This window comes from Pipra filicauda, unplaced genomic scaffold (genome assembly GCF_003945595.2).
Source record: "Pipra filicauda isolate LSUMZ 115617 unplaced genomic scaffold, ASM394559v2 scaffold4_size7858003_pilon, whole genome shotgun sequence".
NCBI classification, from domain to species: Eukaryota; Metazoa; Chordata; class Aves; order Passeriformes; family Pipridae; genus Pipra; species Pipra filicauda.
In genome coordinates this window covers 2,925,074-2,944,612 of record NW_024104643.1, presented here as the reverse complement: position 1 = coordinate 2,944,612, position 19,539 = coordinate 2,925,074, and the positions used below count along the sequence as shown (strand labels likewise).

The following is a 19,539-nucleotide window of genomic DNA, read 5'->3' as shown; positions in this document are numbered from 1 at the left end:
ACCATCCCCTCTCCATCAAGTATAAACTCTGAGCACACTTCACTGTCATTCAAGTCTCATTAAATTCTCCTACCTCTTCCCTCACCAACCTCCCACTTTTCTTCAAGATAAGTCACCCTTTGATACAGCAACCAAAACTGGACAGAAGACACCATTTACACAGATGCTAAACTTTGGTGTGGTACTGCAACTACTGCCCAAGAAATTCCATTTCAGTGACATATTTTCCTAGCATGAACTTCTTAACATGGTAACTTATCCTTCTCAAATACTAAATGAGGACATGCTCTATGTGAAAAGAATGAGTCATAACACTCCAATCAATGTTGAAAGTTTAATGTTCCTGCTACATACTGCCTTTCAGAACTGCTAAACAACAGTGTCGTTGATAACAAAACTATGTTAAGCACCAGAAGTTTTTATTTAACCAATGCCATAAGAAATGGCACCTTATTTATATTTTATCCTTCCTTTTGCTGCAGTCTGGAGACCACAAGAACTGCTGCTTTAGAACTAGGAAGTCAATCCAGAGAGAAGCTTTCCAAAATCTGTCAGTAAAGATGGATTCATGGCCCTGGATCTTGCAGGCTGCAGGTGTGCCTTGACATGTACCAACTCCCCTTTTGAAACATTGTATCCCATTGTATGTTATGAAGATGTTAAACGAGAAAGCAATCAAAGAACAAGCCAAATTTGTTAAGTACAGTGAATTTTGAAACTTAGACAACTTTTAACATTTTCTTTTTAAGATACGGATTCCAGATGCTGTTAGCAAAAATGGGCTAGATCTAAGTAAGGACTTCAGAGACTTCGCATGTCCAGAAGTATGAATCCCGAAGCCCCATATTAATGACTGCTCAAGCTCATAACATGCCATTAGTTTGGTCTCCACATGCCCTGAAGTTTAAACTTAAACCTGGGAGATGCTCAGCAAAGAGACCATGTGAAACCCAAACACCTGGCAGGGTCACTGCCTCAAAGGACACGCATATTCTGGTATCACAAGAACACAACCACACCTACTTTAACACACAGCTACTAGAGAACGATTGTTAACCTTTCATAACTGCGTTTTTCTATGCTATGATATATGTGTTACTTAAAACCACCCAAGATCACAGCTTCAACAGTCCTGTTTTATATACAGCTATAGATAACATGAGCTCCTTTTCCCAAATCCATGGATATCCTGAGAGGGACAAAGCCCAACAGGGATTCTGAAATGAAGCAGTGTGATATTTAAACCTTCAAGGCATTAAAAATAAGAACAAATAAAACAAAAAACAGTTTAGTCAGAGGACACTAGACCCACATCCTCTCAGGGGGCCTGATGATTCAGAAGGGCACTTGGGATAAGGTTCATTCTGCATTACTTACCCTCCAAGCAAGAGACACGCTAGAGAAACTCTTCTACCAGCCCTATCCTCATGTTATTGACTCCTGCTTGCCCTGGTCTTTCCAAACTAAGTCAGTATACGAGTGGCACAAAAAAAAAAAAGTAGCTACTGCAGAAATAAATCCACAGATAGCTGGACATTTCTTTCCAATCCTACAAGGACCCTTCTATGCCCAAAAAAGCTCTCTAACTACTTATTTAGAAGATCAGAACTGATATCTGTGAAGGACAAGACTGCACAGAGTACAGTAGCATGCTACTGACTGGGAAAACTCAGCATACATAAATTCAGTCTCCTTCAGCTGAGTGAGTTCAAATCTACATCTCCAGCATCATCCAGCACCTCCACTAATAGGCTAGAGGCAAGGTTAGAATAAGAAAGGTCTTCTAGCCCATGTGTTTCAACTGAGAATAAACATCCAATATGGACAAAAGTATGAACCAGAACGTGCCAACACAAGCACATGATCAGAACATTAGGTGAAGAAAGAGGAATTCTTTTTGGTTTGTTTCCTCCTCTATAGATAATACAGTGAGGACAAACTAAAATAGAGCTAACTGTTCTAGCACTCCCTTCGGCTGCAGGGTAGGTTTTGTTCAGGATAACACAGCTCTGTTCTACACAGACTGAAAATCCAAGGCACTTTGCTTCAGATTTCATACTAATATGCAATGCCTTAAAGTCAGGCACGGCAATACCAAAGTCCTTTATCAGATCTAGCCCCATTTCTAAGGACTTGTCTTCTCTAAAATGGCAGTGTGGACCAATCACTGGAACATCTAGCTCAGATTCACAAGTATCACACTGCAAACGGAAAGTACTGATCAAACTTTCCAAACTATTGTGTTTGTTTTTCAAATGCTATATAACTTACTTGTCAGTAATTATCAACGTTTGTTTCAAGTAAAACATGAACTGCAGCATGTAAGATACATCTTACCAGTTTACACGTGCAGATACAAACATAATAAAACAAGACTAGCTTCTGAAAATACTAGGTTTTATTCACACCCCAGTGGTAAACAATAACCTTAATATGATGACTAGGTTTCTTTTGTAGATCACTGTGTCACATAAAATACAAAACCCATAGCATAAACAAGCTGACAGTTATGAATGTTTAATGTGGTCTCATCGGAAATTAAACAAGTTATACTAGTCTTCTCAAGTAGTCAAATTCAAAATGCATCATCATCTCCTAGTTAGTACAAGTCACTGCCATTTCTATAACAAAGTAATGAAGGCACAGCTAGTGCAAGCAGACTTAAACCCGTTCAGACTACTGGGCTGAAAAATACTTTGGTTGGTTCTTCAGGAGAGAGTTTTCTCTAAACAAATATTGGTCTCAGTTAACAGTTCTGATAATCTTCACAGCTGCAGTCTAATAGCTACATGACAAAGACTTCACAAGAACCAAACTATGTAGCAATGAATTAACATTCATGCTTTAGGGAATTTACTGCATTCTACATATTGGCAGAAAATTATACTGTTAAAATGCTAGGTAGATTGAACCTACATTTTAAACTGGTTCTTATGTGTTTGATTTCTTTTTTTAACAAATTGGTTACTTAATTCTACCAAGATACAAAACATAAGGCTGTAAGTAACTAATAGTTGTGTTTAGGCTATTACAGTGCAGGTAATCCTCAAGGCCACATACACACTGCTTCACTGCTGCTTGCATTCTGCTGGGTTTTGATCCTTCTGTTGAGAAAAAAGGAAACATTAGTTTACAGAAATCTGAACTTTAAAAGAACTATCAATATTGCTAAACATGTGTTCTTAAGCTGCAGTATTCAAGTTCTTCTTCCATCTTTTCCCTTGCACTAATTGCCTAGTATTCGCAATACTGCTCTCTTTGGACACAGCATTTATTTTGGCTTTGTTAGTGCATTGGTATACAATCCAGAACAAAAACCTGTTCAGAACCGAGTGTGGCAAAACACTCTGAAAGACACTGTAACTGTAAAAAGGAGAAGTGTTACACGTAGTAACAAACAACTCAGCTCAGAAGAAGCATCCAGGCCTTCTACTCAGTTTAAGACAAAACAAACTTCCTATGGGCAGTAAAAAGGGTATGTATGTTCAGCCAAGTACTATGGTCTTATTCTGGTCTTATTCCAGAAGCCACCCTAGAGTAACCACCCATTAGATCAGAGACTAATAATGAAGATCACTACATCTGGACAATTGTTAACAACTCAAAAGGTAGCTTTCGGGAAGGATGAACTGCTAAAGTTGACTAAACTAATGTGATTTGGAGAGCAACTCCAAATCACAGTATATTCTTAACACTCTTGATTCCAAAACTTCCTTGACTAGGAAGCAATTTGAATACACTATAGCAGATGAAACATCACCAAGAGGCTGTACATTTTGATTAACAGTTCTTAATCTATGTCTTAGATTACGTAATTCTTTCAATAGTACTTTGATAGTAGCTCAAACCACAGCTACTGAAAAACACAGTGTCTCCTCATTTGAAATGGAAAGGACATTTTACAGCAGGCATTTCAGAGTACTTCAGACTTCATTTCCATGACTGCAACTTTCACCTACTACCACCAGATGTTTTTAGGTGGCCAGATGTGCCTTTCCCTCAACTATTAAAAAGGTATGAACTAAGTGGTTCACAATCATTTTTCCAGCCTGATTAGTGATTTGCCCTTCCCATGGATTAAGAAACCTGTCAATTGCGCTTGGCTCTTCACATTTTAGTACTTGGCTGAAGATGTACTTCCTGAACCTTGACTTTTGCTACCTTAAACAATAAAAGACTTGCTATTTATCTCCCTTGAAAAAGCCTCAGTTTTGTATTCTGCTGGGAAAATCTGTGCCAGAGCCAGCTTGTAATATGTTTCTAAAAACTGAACCTGGATACACAGTTGTCTGCATCTCCTTACAATCACTACAGAATATTTACATCATTAGCAGCAACTTGGTGCAAGACAAGTTTATAGAAAACCAAGCCTGACTAACCTCAGTGCTCAAAGTCAAAAGTTACTGTAACAAAATGATTCTTGGAGAAAAAACTTTGTAGAAGTTTCTCTGTCAACATTAGTTTGTCCGAACCAGGACTGAAACGGCCTCAGCCAAAACATACTCACTATAGGAACTATTGATTAAATACTTAAACTAAAATAAAAATTTAATGTACATAAAACTTTAAATATCCATATGTGTACACAAACTTCAAACATTCGTTTTAATTCCTTACTTTTGGGTCATAATCAGGATCATTTTCTTCATCTGCTTCTTCTTCCCCCTCCTAAAAGAAAACACTTGTTTATATTTCTGTAGCTTATTCACATTCAGCCTCCTGAGCCATTTTCATGAAAATTAAGATTAAATTATATTCAGAAATACATTCATTACAACTTCATGCTATACATATTGTATTAGCTAACCCTCCACAAAGCATGCTATCTTTTGACATCAGTTGCAACTTAAATTTGTATGATACCTTAAGGATTGTCTTAGTTTGGTTTCCATTTTCTTGTTATTCTGTTGTTTTTAAAAAATTATTCATCCTAGATCCACAAAATAATATGTTCTATCTTACTTCCTAAGTAATTCTTAAACTTAGTGTCCAGAGCTTTCAAAAACGAAAGGAACTCTTATTCGTATAACAAACTACAACAGAGAAAACATTTGAACCAAAGGCATCTGTCGTCTTACCTCGTCATCTGCCTCTTCACCTTCTTCATCATACTAGGAGAGAAAATAAGTGGTTTTGAAAGCATCATAAATGCAGCCATTTATAGCTCAACTATAGCCAGATAACTCAAGCAGATGGCAAAGACCACACTGTATGGTGCTCTTGAGAGAAGTTCCTGTATCTGTCAAATTTAAAAATGCTGTATGCATCAGCATGAGCAATGTTTAACCTCTCAAGCCAAGCAAGCTCCGGCAGAGGAGACAGCCAGAGCATCCCTTTCCGCAGCACTGGAGGAGCCATGAGACTGCGGTACCACTTGTGGCCGGCAGGGGGCCGTGCAGCCCACAGCAATCCATAGTCAGCTCCTCCCTCCTCTGCATCCCCACCCAAGGCTTTGGACCAAGGGTTAACAGTTTAGATTCTAAAAATTACATGTAAGACAGACATATCTAAGCTATCTTAACTGTCAAACTGTCCTTGCTTAAGGGGAGGCAAGGGACAGAAAATATTTTACCTGTATAAAATTCTAGGGGGATTTGTGGTTTGTCGATTTAAAGCTTAGCTCTTTAAATGCACTTAATTTAAGCTTTTGCAGAACTTGCTTTGAGTATTTTGGCATGCTTTGAATGCGCTTATCTAGCAATTTTTAGTAAGAGTGCACTCTTGAAAGGATGAGGCCTGAATCTCATGAAACTTCGTATCCCAATATCCCTACAAGCACAAAGAAGAGCTGAGCAACTAGATAAACAGATTGATTTGTTCTCTGGCAGTTCATTATAATTCTATCAAAGTATTGGGTACACCTCTCTAGAAATGCCTTTACACAAAATTCTGCTAAGACATCCTCTAGAGGTTCAGCTTCCACCATTACTTTTGCCACAAAACTCTGAAGTCACTACTTCAAAGATGAATTACTTTCATGCTTCTCTTTACTCAACACTCTAGGAAGCTCTGCTGAAATCAACATTGATGCATCCCATCTAAAGATACCAATGTCAAAAATAACCAAAGTCTTTAAGCAGCAATATTTCAAAGTTTTTAGTGTTTGGAATGAACACTATACTTACGTCATCATCATCATCTTCAATAGCTTCTCCCGTGAAGTACAATACTGATCGGGGGACTATACGTTCACGCAAGAAATGACCTATTTCAAAGTCTGCAGCGAGGATTGCCTCAGAATCATCATCCTGCATAAAACAACATTATTTCCTAAACCATAAGGTGATAATAACTACTTTTGACAGATAAACACAAGTTGCACGGATTTTGATGGGGTCAGATTTATACAAATCCCATGTACTGATTTTTTTTGTTTCAGGACCTGCTTTAGAGAATTGAAACTGAGGAGCCAAGTTTGACACTTTAAACAGCCCACCTACATTATGCAGTGGGAGGCTGCTGCATCAGTAAGCTTAATTATACAAAATTCTGGAGTTGAACTTCTATTCTTCCCCCACCCCCAACTTCCTTTTGTTCCAAGCAGAAAGATTGTTTACTCTTAGTCCCATAGACTTCAGTTCATATGCACAGTACCCTTAAAGTAGCCAGGTAAGCCCATCTTAAAGATTTTACAACCTACTTCTGATTCCTACAGTGCATCACCTCCATGATTCTCATTAGACAAGCCAGTGTGAAGCACCTGAACACCTAAAATACTCTCTGATCCAGTCCCAGTCTCTCAATCCTTTTGTTTTCACACCAAGTGTTCTGCTGTCTTCCATCTGAGAATTATCTTCAATTCAAAAGGCTTCTTTTCTGGGTTTGTTTTTTTTCTTTTTAACATTGTGAACATAGTTTTTGGTGTCCATGCCAACTGGAGTTCTAACTGCATGCCTCTGGAACCTCAATGTCATTTCTCACTCAAGCTGCATAAGGTATTCCTTCCCAACTGTTGAGTATTTTTGGTAGTTTTTCTCCTAACAAAACCACGGCTTATTGCCACAGTGAGCACACAGAAAAGTGGGTTCTCACAGGTTTCTATTATTGTTTTATTACTTTCTTCAAGAGTTAATAGCTCGGGAAACTTTCAACAAAATAAAATACAACCAGATACATTCAACCACTAGATAAAATCATCTAAACAATGCCTGAAGGGAAAGACTTACAACCACCCATTAGATCAGAGACTAATAATGAAGATCACTACATCTGTACAATTGTTAACAACTCATAAGGTAGCTTCCAGGAAGAATGAACTGGTAAAGTTGACTAAACTAAAATCTACCAACCAACTCAACAAACACTCCTTCTAATAAAGAAAACTCAAATACATACTAGTCCTCACAGGTATTATCAGTTAAATATAGAGGCAGTTAAAGCTGAAGCCATTTAACAACTTCCCATACAATTTTCATAAACACGCCACCACCATATTTTAAATAAGCCAACTCACCAGATCTCCACTTTCGGGAACTGTATAAAAAAAAAAAAAAAGAGAAGAAACAAGTCAGTGAAGTACATTCTACATTATAAGTTAATGCAGATAAACTAGCATTCAGCTTACCTTCAGGAGGACTAAAGAAGTTGAAGAAAGAGTCATTGGAAACAGTTTTTGTCACAGTTCTAACTGTTCCACGGCCCTTATGTTTCTGCTTCTTCTTAATGGTCTTCAAAGTAACATTCTTTCCTTTTTTCCAGTCTATTTGACAACTAAAAAGAAAAAAGGGAAAAAAACAAACAAAACCAAAAAATGAGCTGCAGCTTAATCACATTCGCCTTGTTACAAGTACCTACTGAGGCTATCACAACTGCAAGACAGTGAAAAGAAAATACTAAGGTAGTATTTATTCAGTGCTATCTTTTCATTCCTTTATATGTGGAGAACAAGAGTAACAGGCTCATTTTAGGATTGTTTCCATCCAGAAATTTTTCCTCTCCACTCAATCTCTGAAATACTAATTTTTATTAGATACCAAGTACTGCCTATTTTCCTATCAGAGAACAGTATCACACTGATGAGAGCCACTCATCCACTATAATGTCATATTTGGTCATGTTAGTAATATGCCAAAGTTCACCACATCTATCATTACAGTCAATAAATCCTTAAAATAATGCATCAAGCAGGTGTGTAGTTTTTGGTTGATTTTGAGTTGTTTGTTTGTGAGGGTTTTGTCTTCTTGTGTTTATTTGGGTTCTGATGTTTTGGGTTTTTTTTTAACTCTATCCTGCTTCCAGAGCCAAATCATACCCACAGACTTCTCTAACAGTCAAAACATTTTGGTGACATGTAAATGAAAATGTCATATCTGTGAAATTATCTGCATTTGCAGAAGTTTCTGATTAGATTCCTTTAAAGACTCAAAGGAATGAAGCGAGTTGCTTCAGGACAAGAAGAGGCTTTCTTAGTTAAAAGACAAAACAAGGACTAGGAATTAACCATTTTCACAGAAGCAGAGTGTGACTGCACATCATACTCTGCCAGGATTCATGGTTTTCAAAAACAGTCCAAACTGGGAAAGACAAAACAGTTTGATCAAAGCTACTCAAGCAACTAAAACTAAATCTTACAGGAGATTTGCAAAATATGTTATATTAAGTGACTGGGAAATGAAGTGGTAAATAAGTCAGTACCAGCAACTGCAGATTATTAAAAGGGTAAAACCAACCATGACTTTACAGTGATAATTTGTAACTTAGTTGCTATCATTCAGAAGACCAGCCAGAACATTAGAGATACGAACATGAAATCAACTGAACAGGCCCAAATGTACCCGGATAATTATGTATGATTCAGGTTTCTCTCGTCCCTGTGTTCACAAAAAAAAAAAATTTAGCTAATTTAGAACAAAAGATTTCCCTGAAAAGGAGTGTGACAGCTTTTTAGACTAGTAGCCTGGAGTTAATAGATGACTGCTCTCCATTTCTCAGATAGACACTCTGAGGCAAACATCTGACACTTATAAAACAAAATGGAAAACTGCAGTGTAAGTAGCAAAACTGGAATAGACTTCCCAAAATGCTGCATGTCAGAAATACAAAAAGATTAAAAGAAGTTATCAAATAAATTTTGGATAAAGCTATAAAGGACTACTAAAAGGTAACACTATCCACCTTCCAATTAATCTTTAGTGATTTGCAGAACAGGATTTCTAAATAAATACTGATTACATGTTTATGTATATGCATATATAACATTTACACTTATAAATCATGTAATATAAATAATATATTTTCTATACTATATTGAAGTTATAACAACTAAAAAATTCAAGACAAACCCAGCTGTTCACAAGTTATTAGAAGTATCTTTTCCAGCCCCTTCCCAAGATGCTGTAAAAGCCTACAGTTGGTTAATACTAAGGAAGAAAGTGTTATTGCCTTAAAGCTATCTGTTAGCACTTACCCTGTACAACCCATGATTTCCGGTCCATCAAAGGAGAAGGGATCAGAATCATCTGGTTCTGACCTCATTCTGTATGTCTTTGTCAACACTTCATTTGTGAAGTAGTCGTTTGGTTCAAAATGAAATTCTAATGTGAAACTCTTAAAAAGAATTGCAGAGCAAGAACTTTAGTAATTTACAACACATACCTTTAATTTCTGAATATCTAAAATCCAAACCCAAGAAAAACCACATGCAACAGAATACACCCTTCTCCTCCAAAACATCCATAACTTATTGTAGAATTTGCTACCCAAGTTGTACAAAAAATCTTCAAATATTTTAATTTATCATGTTGATCTTGTTCTTGTTAGTTAATATACTGTTTGCAGTAATGACAGAAGATCTCCTAGTGTACAGCTTTCCTGATGCCAATGTATAAGAGAGTTTAAAATTTAAAAGAGAGTCTAAACTTAAAAATATCAGAACTTAGAAAGCTGCTTGATTTCTGTCAGGAAAATATATCAAATTGTAACAGTTACACAGAGAGTACCTAAAGGTATCAAAATGCAAAGGTGAAAGTCATCAGATATTAAGGCCAATCTCATCAGAAGTTGAAGGTTAAATTTAGTATAAAGTCATTTGCAGGGTAGAGCAAGAGTAGTACAAGTCCTTGTACTGTTTCTCAGAAGAAACAGCTGTATATTTTCTCATGATTTCCACAAGACAATTGGCTATCACAGACCATGTTGCTAATATACAAATAAGTGTTAAGATAACACAAATGTAATCTTGTTTAATAAGTTAAACTAACCATAGGCTGTCCAACTTCTGAAAATTTCACTTTTATATCTTTTAAGTGTTTCAGGATAGGTTCATCATGTTCCTGAAAAGAAAACACAGTGTATTTAATTTTCATAACATTACATTATACACAGATTTAAGACCCTGCAGAAACAAAAATGTTTAGAATGAGTTTTCCTTAAATAAAAACCTTGTTCCAGTACTGAAATACTGTCATGAACGTGACCAGCAGATGGCAACAATGGCTGTACAGACTCTCTAATGCAGCACACAACCAAAATCCATGCAAATACCACATACAGTTTTTAGCAGTGTCTAATACATATCACACACACTCCTATAAGCACAGAAAATGTATTAGTATGGTAAAATAGGTTCCAAAAATAAAACAGTGAAGAAATATTTCAGCGTTCTACACTCTCAGTTGAATGAAGTACCAGAGATGAGAGCCAAGTAATGGTTCCATTTTCACTCTTCAACAGACATATCAAGCAATGGAGTGTTCCTTGCTCTCTTCTTAAAGACACTTGGATTAAGTACTAGTACTACTATTTAAATAAGCCTGGACTTACCTGCACCATATCACTGAGCAAGTCCACATTCTTGAATACTGTCAGCCAAAACTCAGGAATTCCTTTGGGGTCTTCTTTTTCTTCATCTTTTTTTTCTTCTTCAAGCTTGGCTTTCTCTTTCATTTCCTCCTTAACAAAATAAAAATGTTAGGTTTCCTTAATTTTAAAAGAGTGCCCATAAGATTCACTAACAGTTTCATGTCAATACCAGTACCAGTTTAAGCTTCACGTGCATGCTTTAAGCAATCATTAAGAATTAATATAGTTATTATAAGCAATTAATCATTAGGAACCCAATCTTTCTTTATTTTAAACTTCAGTTACTGTATTGAATCTTGTTTCATGCTAAAGCTTGAGATATTGATGAGAACCATTTAAGATACTCACTGAAATTTCTTCTTCAATATCTGCTTTCCATTCACATTCTTCTTCTGTAGGTTCATAAATTGCATTGATGATTTCACTTCGCTGGAAGATTAAACCAAGAATATTTTTGAATTTCCTAGCCATTTACAATCAGCAATACCCATATCAGTAAATTCTTAATCCTAAATTACACAATTAGTACTACATTAACTATTTATCAAAACATTTTCTTCTGGCTCTAGAAGGCAGACCCAGTAGTTTGGAGGTTTTCAACACACTAAAACACTGAAGTCCCAGAAAGGTTACAATATCATCTGACATCTGCTTAATTAAAATGAAGTCTGGTATACTGAAGTGATTTTGGTAACCATGAACCTTTCACTCCCTTAACTTAATCAACGTTCACATGGATGCCGAAATTGTATCAATTGAATTAAATGGGCACATATGAGACCAAAGTAATTCTGAACTGCATAAGCATTCAGTTTATTATATTCCCTTGTATTTTAGCTGAAGCCTTAAAGTACAAATCAGAGTAGCATTAAAATACCTTGTCAAATAAGGGTTGATAGAGAGCAGCATATTTTCTTTCCAGCTCATGAACTTCCTCATAGAACTTTGCTTCTATCTGTGCACACTGAACTTGAAGGTTCTTGAGAGCATTCACACGTCTTTTAACAACTTTAGGCAAGCTGAAAGATTCAGTGACAGAATTGTTATTAACTCTGCTTTCTAAGCACATATTGATTCTTCCTTAACCAGTCCCCTTGCAAGTTAACCAGCTTGTATCACAACACGTTTTGCATTCTACTTTAAGCTTTAGAAAGCTGTACAAACCAAAACTCTGACCTACTGCACCACAGATTGAAACCGTTAGCACAAGCACTTAAACTGAGCTTTAACCTCAATTCGAATCAGAGTATTCCACACCTGGGTCAATCATACGACAAACTTGAGCAATAAATCTTCATCCTAAAAACAAGTTCTACATTATCAATGAGCGGCACAGTAAACTCATAGGGTTGAGCATTATTAAGAAAGGTTTTATCATTAACTCCCTTGGTTTTATGAAAGAAAGTAATTTTTTGCTAAGGAATTTGATCTTCAAAATTCACCTTTTTGTTTCACTAAGCAAAGCAACTGGTAGAACTGTCTTCTAAAATACTCCCAAAGTGAGCCAGAGTATAGTATAGTTAGTATGGCCAGTCTTCGCAAATGAAGATTTGGGAAAGGTCATTACCCTTCGAGCCTGCGCAGTGGATTTTTTAGGTGAGACACAGTGTGCGCTGAACTGAGCCCACCCTTTAATACTGAGGTTCATCTGCCGGGGCCGAGCGAGCTCGGACGGTGGCAGTGAGGTCCTCAGGACGTAGGTTTGTTTAGAGTGACCTTCTCTTAGATGGATGGCCTTACAGGGCTGACGAGCTCCATCTGCCCGGAGGGGTTCCCTGACCGGGAATCGAACCCGGGCCGCAGCGGTGAGAGCGCTGCATCCTAACCACTAGACCACCAGGGGGCCCCCTAAAGTGAGCCAGAACTGTTTTGCTAAATGAGCCACCATATTACAAATGTGTAAAAGGAAAGCAATTAATGCATTCCTTATTATAAATACTGGTCAGCTACAATTCCAGTATTAGTTTTGCTTTAGTAAACTAAGCCAACACTAAGTTACTGTTAGGATACAAAGTTAGCTACACCGAGGCTACTGGTGAGACTTACAGGGTAGACTGCTGACAGCCTCCACTGGTGGACCAAACCCCAGCATATGACTACATAAGATTGTTATGTTAGCTTCCCATATTTATTTTATTTAAGCAGTTGTGCCGTGTTATTTACAACAAAGTAGTAAGCAACTGCTTTGAAATGTTAGGACCAGCTTCAGATTAGAGGAATTACCCAAAAATATATTAAACACTGAGGGTTCATATTAATTATTAAAGCTATCTTATCTCTATTAGGCAGGACAAGCACACGATCCAACATCCCTGTTCACTTTAAATGCAGAATCCTTCTCCCTGACATCTTTATGAATATACTATTTCTGTTTACTAAGATAACATGCATTCCATCATTAAATCAAGGTTGCCCTTAACCTTCTAATTTTGGCAAAAGTACATCTGTTACACAAACTATGAAAGCCACATAAGTTCAGGCGTGTAAGCTCATACAGGGCTGATAGCATTCTTGTTATTCTGGTATTTTTCCAGAAGTTAGTCAAGTTAATAATTTGCTGTAACTTTATCAAGTACAATATCAGAACTAACAGCAATTTAAGAAACAACTTGAGTTAGAACAAGAAAAAAGTATTAAGGAAGAATATTAACATGACCACACATCTAAGTCATACAACAATCACCCACTTAATGCCACATGCATATATCTAGACTAAGAGTACTGGTCCTAGCAATTGCTTGTAAAGCACTATGAAATTTCTAAGATGTGGTGCCATACATGCAGCATGTCCAAATCTAGTTTGTCAAGAGTAAAGATTTCAACCTCTTTATTAGAGAATCTAGAATCTTTTGCATGTGTCAAGCTGCATTTCATTACATTCCACGTCAAGAAGTTCAAATTTCACAATTTATATATTCATACTTTTATAAACTTGGTACTTTTAAAAAAATAAAGGTAGTTTCATGAAAGAGACAGCTCTTACAAAATAAATCCAAAATGGAGAAGCAGACCAAGAAATCTGAGCTGGACTGCACAAATATAACAACAGCAACTAGAACCTGTTGCTCTGAATACAAGCCACTAGCAAAAGTTATGATCACACAAGCATACAACTTCCTGTGAACAGCTGAGGGAAATTCAACTCTGTGAAAGTAAGTTTCATTGAAAGTATTGTGGCCAGGCACAGGTAAAGGGGTAAGTTATTGGACAGTTGCCAAGCAATTAGCATGAGCAGACAGCTGTTTTCCTGGAACCTGTTTAGCTTCCCACCAGTTTATGCATCTAGTTCCTTAACAGCCCATATAACAGGCTTTTAGGATCCCACATTCCTGCTGACTTCTATGCCATCTCAGTGTCTAGACTCTGTAGATAAATAAGCTCTAAATAATACTTGGAGAGACATGTAAGAAAGAGGCACCAGAAAAGCATGGTTAAGTCAGCATGCATATGTTGAGAAAGTGCAAGACTCCAGTTACATGTGTCTTCCAGATACTTTCATATTGCAAGTTAGGTAAGCATTTGGTAAAATGGTGAAGTTGCAATGCTTTTGTGGTAGCGAATGCACTGCTGTACTTGGACTTGGTGAAGAAACAGTACAGCAGCTGACTAGAAGAATGCAAAACAATGTTAGCACTTTTGTTCACTTCTTAGATCAAGGACCTGAAAGATTAGTAGAGGTTAATTAATATCTGTTGAAAAACAGAAGAAAAATATTGGATGTGAAAAGCCTATAGTGTACAATATCTTTGTTTTGGCTTATTTTTGTTTAGGCTTTTGTTCTATGCTATAATCTGTAACAGGAAAGTGGTAGGAGTAGGAACAGCAGCAGCAGCACCACTGCCTGTTACCCAGTAGCTGCCCCAGTTCAAACCAATAGCAACGTAGGACTCTACCACAGCAAGAGAGCTGTAAACTTTACACTTCCTGGGGATGTGGTGAAATATTCATACACAATCAGAAATTACCCGAGAGTCAGAAAATTCTATCTGTTAATGCAGATCATGCAAAGAAACTTTTAGCAAGAGTTTATTGCAAGTGAGAATACCACATGAAGTACTGCTAATAAAACCTGAAATAAAAACTCTTCAATTCTGAGATGCACTACAGACAGACTATATTAGTTTTTCTGCTATCTGAGCAGCACAGTGGTTTCTGACTACTAATGCCACAGACAACAGAATCATAGAATCATAGAATCAGCTGGGTTGGAAGGGACCTCCGAGATCATCAAGTCCAACCCTTGATCCACTACCACCCTGGTTACTAGACCACGGCACTAAGTGCCACATCCAATCCCATCTTAAAAACCTCCAGGGATGGAGAATCCACCACTTCCCTGGGCAGCCCATTCCAATGCCTGATTACCCTTTCTGTAAAGAATTTCTTCCTAACAATGTTCAGAAAGCAAAATTTATACCAATCTGCTCATACTGACCAAATGCCGTACCTTTCTACATATCCTGCAGATGTTCCTACGAGACCATCAAGTCTTTCCTGAAGAGCTGCAAGAATCTGAGGATTTTGCATCATCTGCACAGTCAACTGCCGAGCTAAATTAAAAAAGAAAATTACATTAAGTTACATTACATTAAATACAAAGTATGAATAAGACTGTTCAGCACTGGCAAAACATGTATTCTGATACAGGCTCATGTTTTTTGTTGAGGGGGGGAAAGAAGAAGGATTTATTGATTTTAAGAGTGGTAAACACTAAGCATGATTTTTGTTCTGTTCACAGTCTAACAACTCAGCAGCAAATTACTAAGTAACTAATCAAAAAATAAGAGATACACACACACACATATGTACACATGAATTTTTTATACCCAAAGCTTCACAGGTGAAGTTTTTAACTGTTGTGAGTTTTGAAAGAATTCAATCGCATATCCACAACAATCCTGTCTTTTCCAGTTATAGAGGTGGCCAGCACTGCCTGAACTGGTATTAAGCATGACTAAAATGAGTAACTGCAGACAAATAATAAAAATCACATAACTTGGGGAAAAAAAAAAAAAGCCCTTGCTTCAGAATTTTAACAGTTGTACACTCAAAATTGTTTTACCATTTATTGTTGGTTTTAGCAGTAAGTTTCTTTTAATACATTAACTAGAAAGCACATGTGCAGCTGTTTAGAAACCCTTGGTTTCAACATTACCTTTGCTGTTGGCATCTTCACCAGTTTCTTCTTCTTCCACTTCTTCAACATCTTCCATATCCTGCTGATCAAGTTCAGACTGTTCTTTGCTATTAAAAATATTCAATAACAGGATCAAGAAGTTAACTTTATAAAATACTGTAATGAGCCTAAAGAGATCAAACTAGAGATTATGAGAGTAGAAGCAAACTGTTGCATCTTTCATCTATGACAAACTAGCAGTCTTAGCAGCCAATCGAAGCCAAATTTACCTTCATAGAAGTTTCATATCTGACAATCTTGGAACAGTTTAAAGAACTAGTAACTTTCCAGAACTACAAAGTTTCCTTTTTACAGAAGAATTCCTTCATCTCCTGTGCTTATCAACCAGTCAAAGCCTCCTGCTCTACAGATCTCTTTATTAAGATGTGCAGGCCTTGACAACTGTGGGTAGGTTCATCTTAACTGTACTTCAATTGCACAAAATGTGAGCAATTCAAAGTACAGAAAAAACCTACATACAGTGAAACAGTAGTAATGGGCAATACTATCTGTTTTTCCCCTCCAAAATTCCAACTAACATAGTAAGTTGACTTGTGCCACTTTTAGATTTACTTCCAATTAAGATCCCAAACCCAGTTGTTGTGAGCAACTCATTTTTCTCCCAAATCCTATAAACCTCACATCTTGCCACAGTGCAAAGGTCAGTATCTAGACTCTGCCCATCAAGTGTCTGGAGATCCCAGCCATCTCAAGTACAGCACAGGACACGGTCAGAGCCTCAGTAACCTACAGATTTTACTTACTTGTCTATGTCTGCCATTCTGCTAGATTTCAATCACTAGAAGAAAAAGAAAGAACGCATAAGAACAGCAGCACTAGATTGGTGTTACAAACTCTAAAGTGCTCTAGTACTTAAAGAAACACAAACCATGTCAGCTTTATGAAATAAATACATATTATACTCTGAAGAGTGGCACATCTGCCATGCACTTTTTGAGCTCTCAGTCTAAAACATACAGAAGCACTGAAAAACTTTGTTCTGGTTTAAAACCAGAATACTCACATAAATTAAAGTACCATAAAAATGCCATGTTGAGTTTTATATCATAGCACTGTACTTATATCATTGACTGAAAACTAGTCATAAGTATAAAATTGAAATATAACTTGAGAAAAACTGAAGTAAAAAGGGTGCTGGAACCCTTCTGGTAACTGTTTACTCATTTCCAGCATGTAATTGCAGAGTATACTTACAGCTAAATCAGTTTAAAACTAAAGATGCCTTTTTGTGGCTTTACTTTTAATCCCAACTTTACAAAACCAATCCGAGTAGTTCTTCAGAATACACACAAAATTCCAACATTTTACCCCCAGAAAAATTATGCCAGGTGCCAAGCTATTTAAGATGACTTTATTTCTTAAATATCTCAGTATCATCATAAACACATTGTAGACACAGTAACTTTTGACATCAAGAGTATTGCAAATCTTGCACACCATGAAGCATCTATGTTCTCATATGTATTGTGCATAATATTTTCTGCCAGCAAAACAGTACTTAGGAATCTAGTATCCAAAAAGATGTTTCAGGTGAAGTCGAAGATAATACTACGCACAAGAAAACACTTGTCCTGTTACTGCCATCTTAGGTCCAATAGTTCAGGAGGCTCCAACTACCAGAAATAATTACATGTCCACAGAGCATGGAAACCATTGCTTTAGAGTCCTCATTATAGTTGCTGTCCTGTAAGCTAAATAAATTCAAGTTTCGTTCAGGAATTTCAACTCCTTATAATGCATTCCAATAACAATTTTAGCAAAGTGTTGGAGGGATATGTTCCAGAAAAAGTGAAAATTGCATTTGATCTGTCCAAAGTGTAACACAAAACCACAATCCCAGTAAGATCAGGATATTAACAGTCAATACGAAAAAACATGTTAGAATCTAGACTTCAGAATTAAACACCTACATTCTATGTAGACAGAATCAAAACATTTTTTCTGGTGTCATAACTACATCCCAACAACTACATGGAAAGCAAGTGTTCGATGTCCTCATTTAGAACCACAACTTTACAGTGCCATTAAAGTATTTAGAAGACTGCATGTAATAAAAAAAAATTCCCTAATATGCAGAAAAACTAGAGAACCAACTACCTGTCCATCTATTTCAGAAAAAATAATACAGTACTTGCTATCAAATAGAATAGCAGCACTGCTGTAAACCAAAGGACATTTAACAATGCAATAAGAAACAGAGGAGTTACAGTAGTATTCTTAACTCATTTTATTCAGATCTCATTTGCCTGTCTTATGATTTCAGGTTTGCACATGTATGCAAGCTGTCTATAAAACAATTCCAGAGTCTCCTTTGTATATTGGTCTCAAAGCTAGCATGGACTGAAGACCTATAGAAACTGAGAGCATGCTACAATTACAACTCTCATTAATGGGTCCCTGGTTTTTTTGAGCAACAATAACAATTGGCATTATTTTTTCTTTATAGAAGACTTTATCCATTTTATACAGCTTTTTCCTTACATAATTCCTCTTAACTTGTTCTTAACTCAGGAGCTTTTCAAGGAGATCGATAGTATTGCTGTACAAAAGAGCACAAGATGCACAGTTCCCCTGCTTTTCACATATTTTTATGCAAATGTGACAGTGATGCTGTTCACCAACTATTGCTCCTTACTGAGACCAGCATTTCCACTCTCCATTCTTCTCATCAAATACTGCTTCAATTTCCATACAACTAAAGGCAGTTCTTTCAACAAGGGTGTGACCAGTTGCAGCACAAACCCTGTGGTCTCTCCAAAGCAGTGGGCTAAATGGTTAAGAATTCCCCCAGAAATCCTTCTAGCTTTCAATCATGTTCAGAAAAAAACACACTGGCTCAGAAATGCAGGTATTTGACAATGTCATAATCGATTTTTATTTCATAAACTACTCCTCATTTTCCTCAAAACCATGCAGGTAAGCTGATGATATCAGTCAAGTATCAAAGTGCTAAAATCCTGCTTCTGAGTTGCAATATTCAGCTCAAAGTCAGATTTTTCTATACTGCGCAACCCTATGGCAGAGGAATTTTCACCAGCGGTCTCTCTGTTCCCTGAATTCCTCAGAGGGCCCTTGTTTTCACCATTCTGAACAACTACTTGTCATCAGCAACTTTTGTCCATCCTTTCACTGATCACCCTCTTTCCAAGATCATTTCTGACCATGCTGAAGGCATTCATCTCACTACAGCACCCTGTGGAATTCCAGCATCTGCCTCATTGCAACGGGCAGTTATCATCCTCTGCTTCCTGGCTTTTAAACAATCCATGCAAGCACTGTATGTTTTCAAATTATGACCCAGTTTACTCAAAGACTTTGAATAACATTCTTCAAAGATTTTTTTGAAATTAAAATAGACTGTATCAAGCAGCTGTCAACTTCAGAGCCTCCCTCTAGTGTTTGCCTATCTCTCATACCACTTTTTCCCATTTTTGCGTCAGTCTTTTTCATGACCCATCCTTTAATCTTCCCTCCACTTTTTACACAACTCAGTATCAGAACATTTACAGTTAGAAGAGTTCTTCTGCAAACTGAGGAGATAG

General features: G+C 36.9%; 1 protein-coding gene across 2 annotated transcripts in view; it reads right to left on the bottom strand.

Moving 5' to 3' along the window:
• Window positions 1-320: 320 nt before the first annotated feature.
• NAP1L1 (nucleosome assembly protein 1 like 1) overlaps window positions 321-19,539 on the bottom strand; it is a 33,061-nt gene continuing 13,842 nt past the window's right edge. The window contains exons 2-15 of one of the 2 annotated variants that reach the window (XM_027747833.2): window positions 16,741-16,775; window positions 15,956-16,044; window positions 15,248-15,350; window positions 11,678-11,819; window positions 11,149-11,229; window positions 10,762-10,887; window positions 10,200-10,271; window positions 9,407-9,546; window positions 7,565-7,710; window positions 7,454-7,473; window positions 6,126-6,248; window positions 5,079-5,111; window positions 4,618-4,668; window positions 321-3,104 (exon numbers count right to left, since the gene is read on the bottom strand). In XM_027747833.2, the coding sequence (XP_027603634.1) occupies window positions 3,069-3,104; window positions 4,618-4,668; window positions 5,079-5,111; window positions 6,126-6,248; window positions 7,454-7,473; window positions 7,565-7,710; window positions 9,407-9,546; window positions 10,200-10,271; window positions 10,762-10,887; window positions 11,149-11,229; window positions 11,678-11,819; window positions 15,248-15,350; window positions 15,956-16,044; window positions 16,741-16,757 (1,179 nt within the window). In that variant the 5' untranslated portion in view covers window positions 16,758-16,775 and the 3' untranslated portion in view covers window positions 321-3,068. Of the gene's footprint in view, window positions 3,105-4,617; window positions 4,669-5,078; window positions 5,112-6,125; window positions 6,249-7,453; window positions 7,474-7,564; window positions 7,711-9,406; window positions 9,547-10,199; window positions 10,272-10,761; window positions 10,891-11,148; window positions 11,230-11,677; window positions 11,820-15,247; window positions 15,351-15,955; window positions 16,045-16,740; window positions 16,776-19,539 lie in introns of both variants that reach the window. The other variant, XM_027747832.2, reaches the window with a different exon arrangement.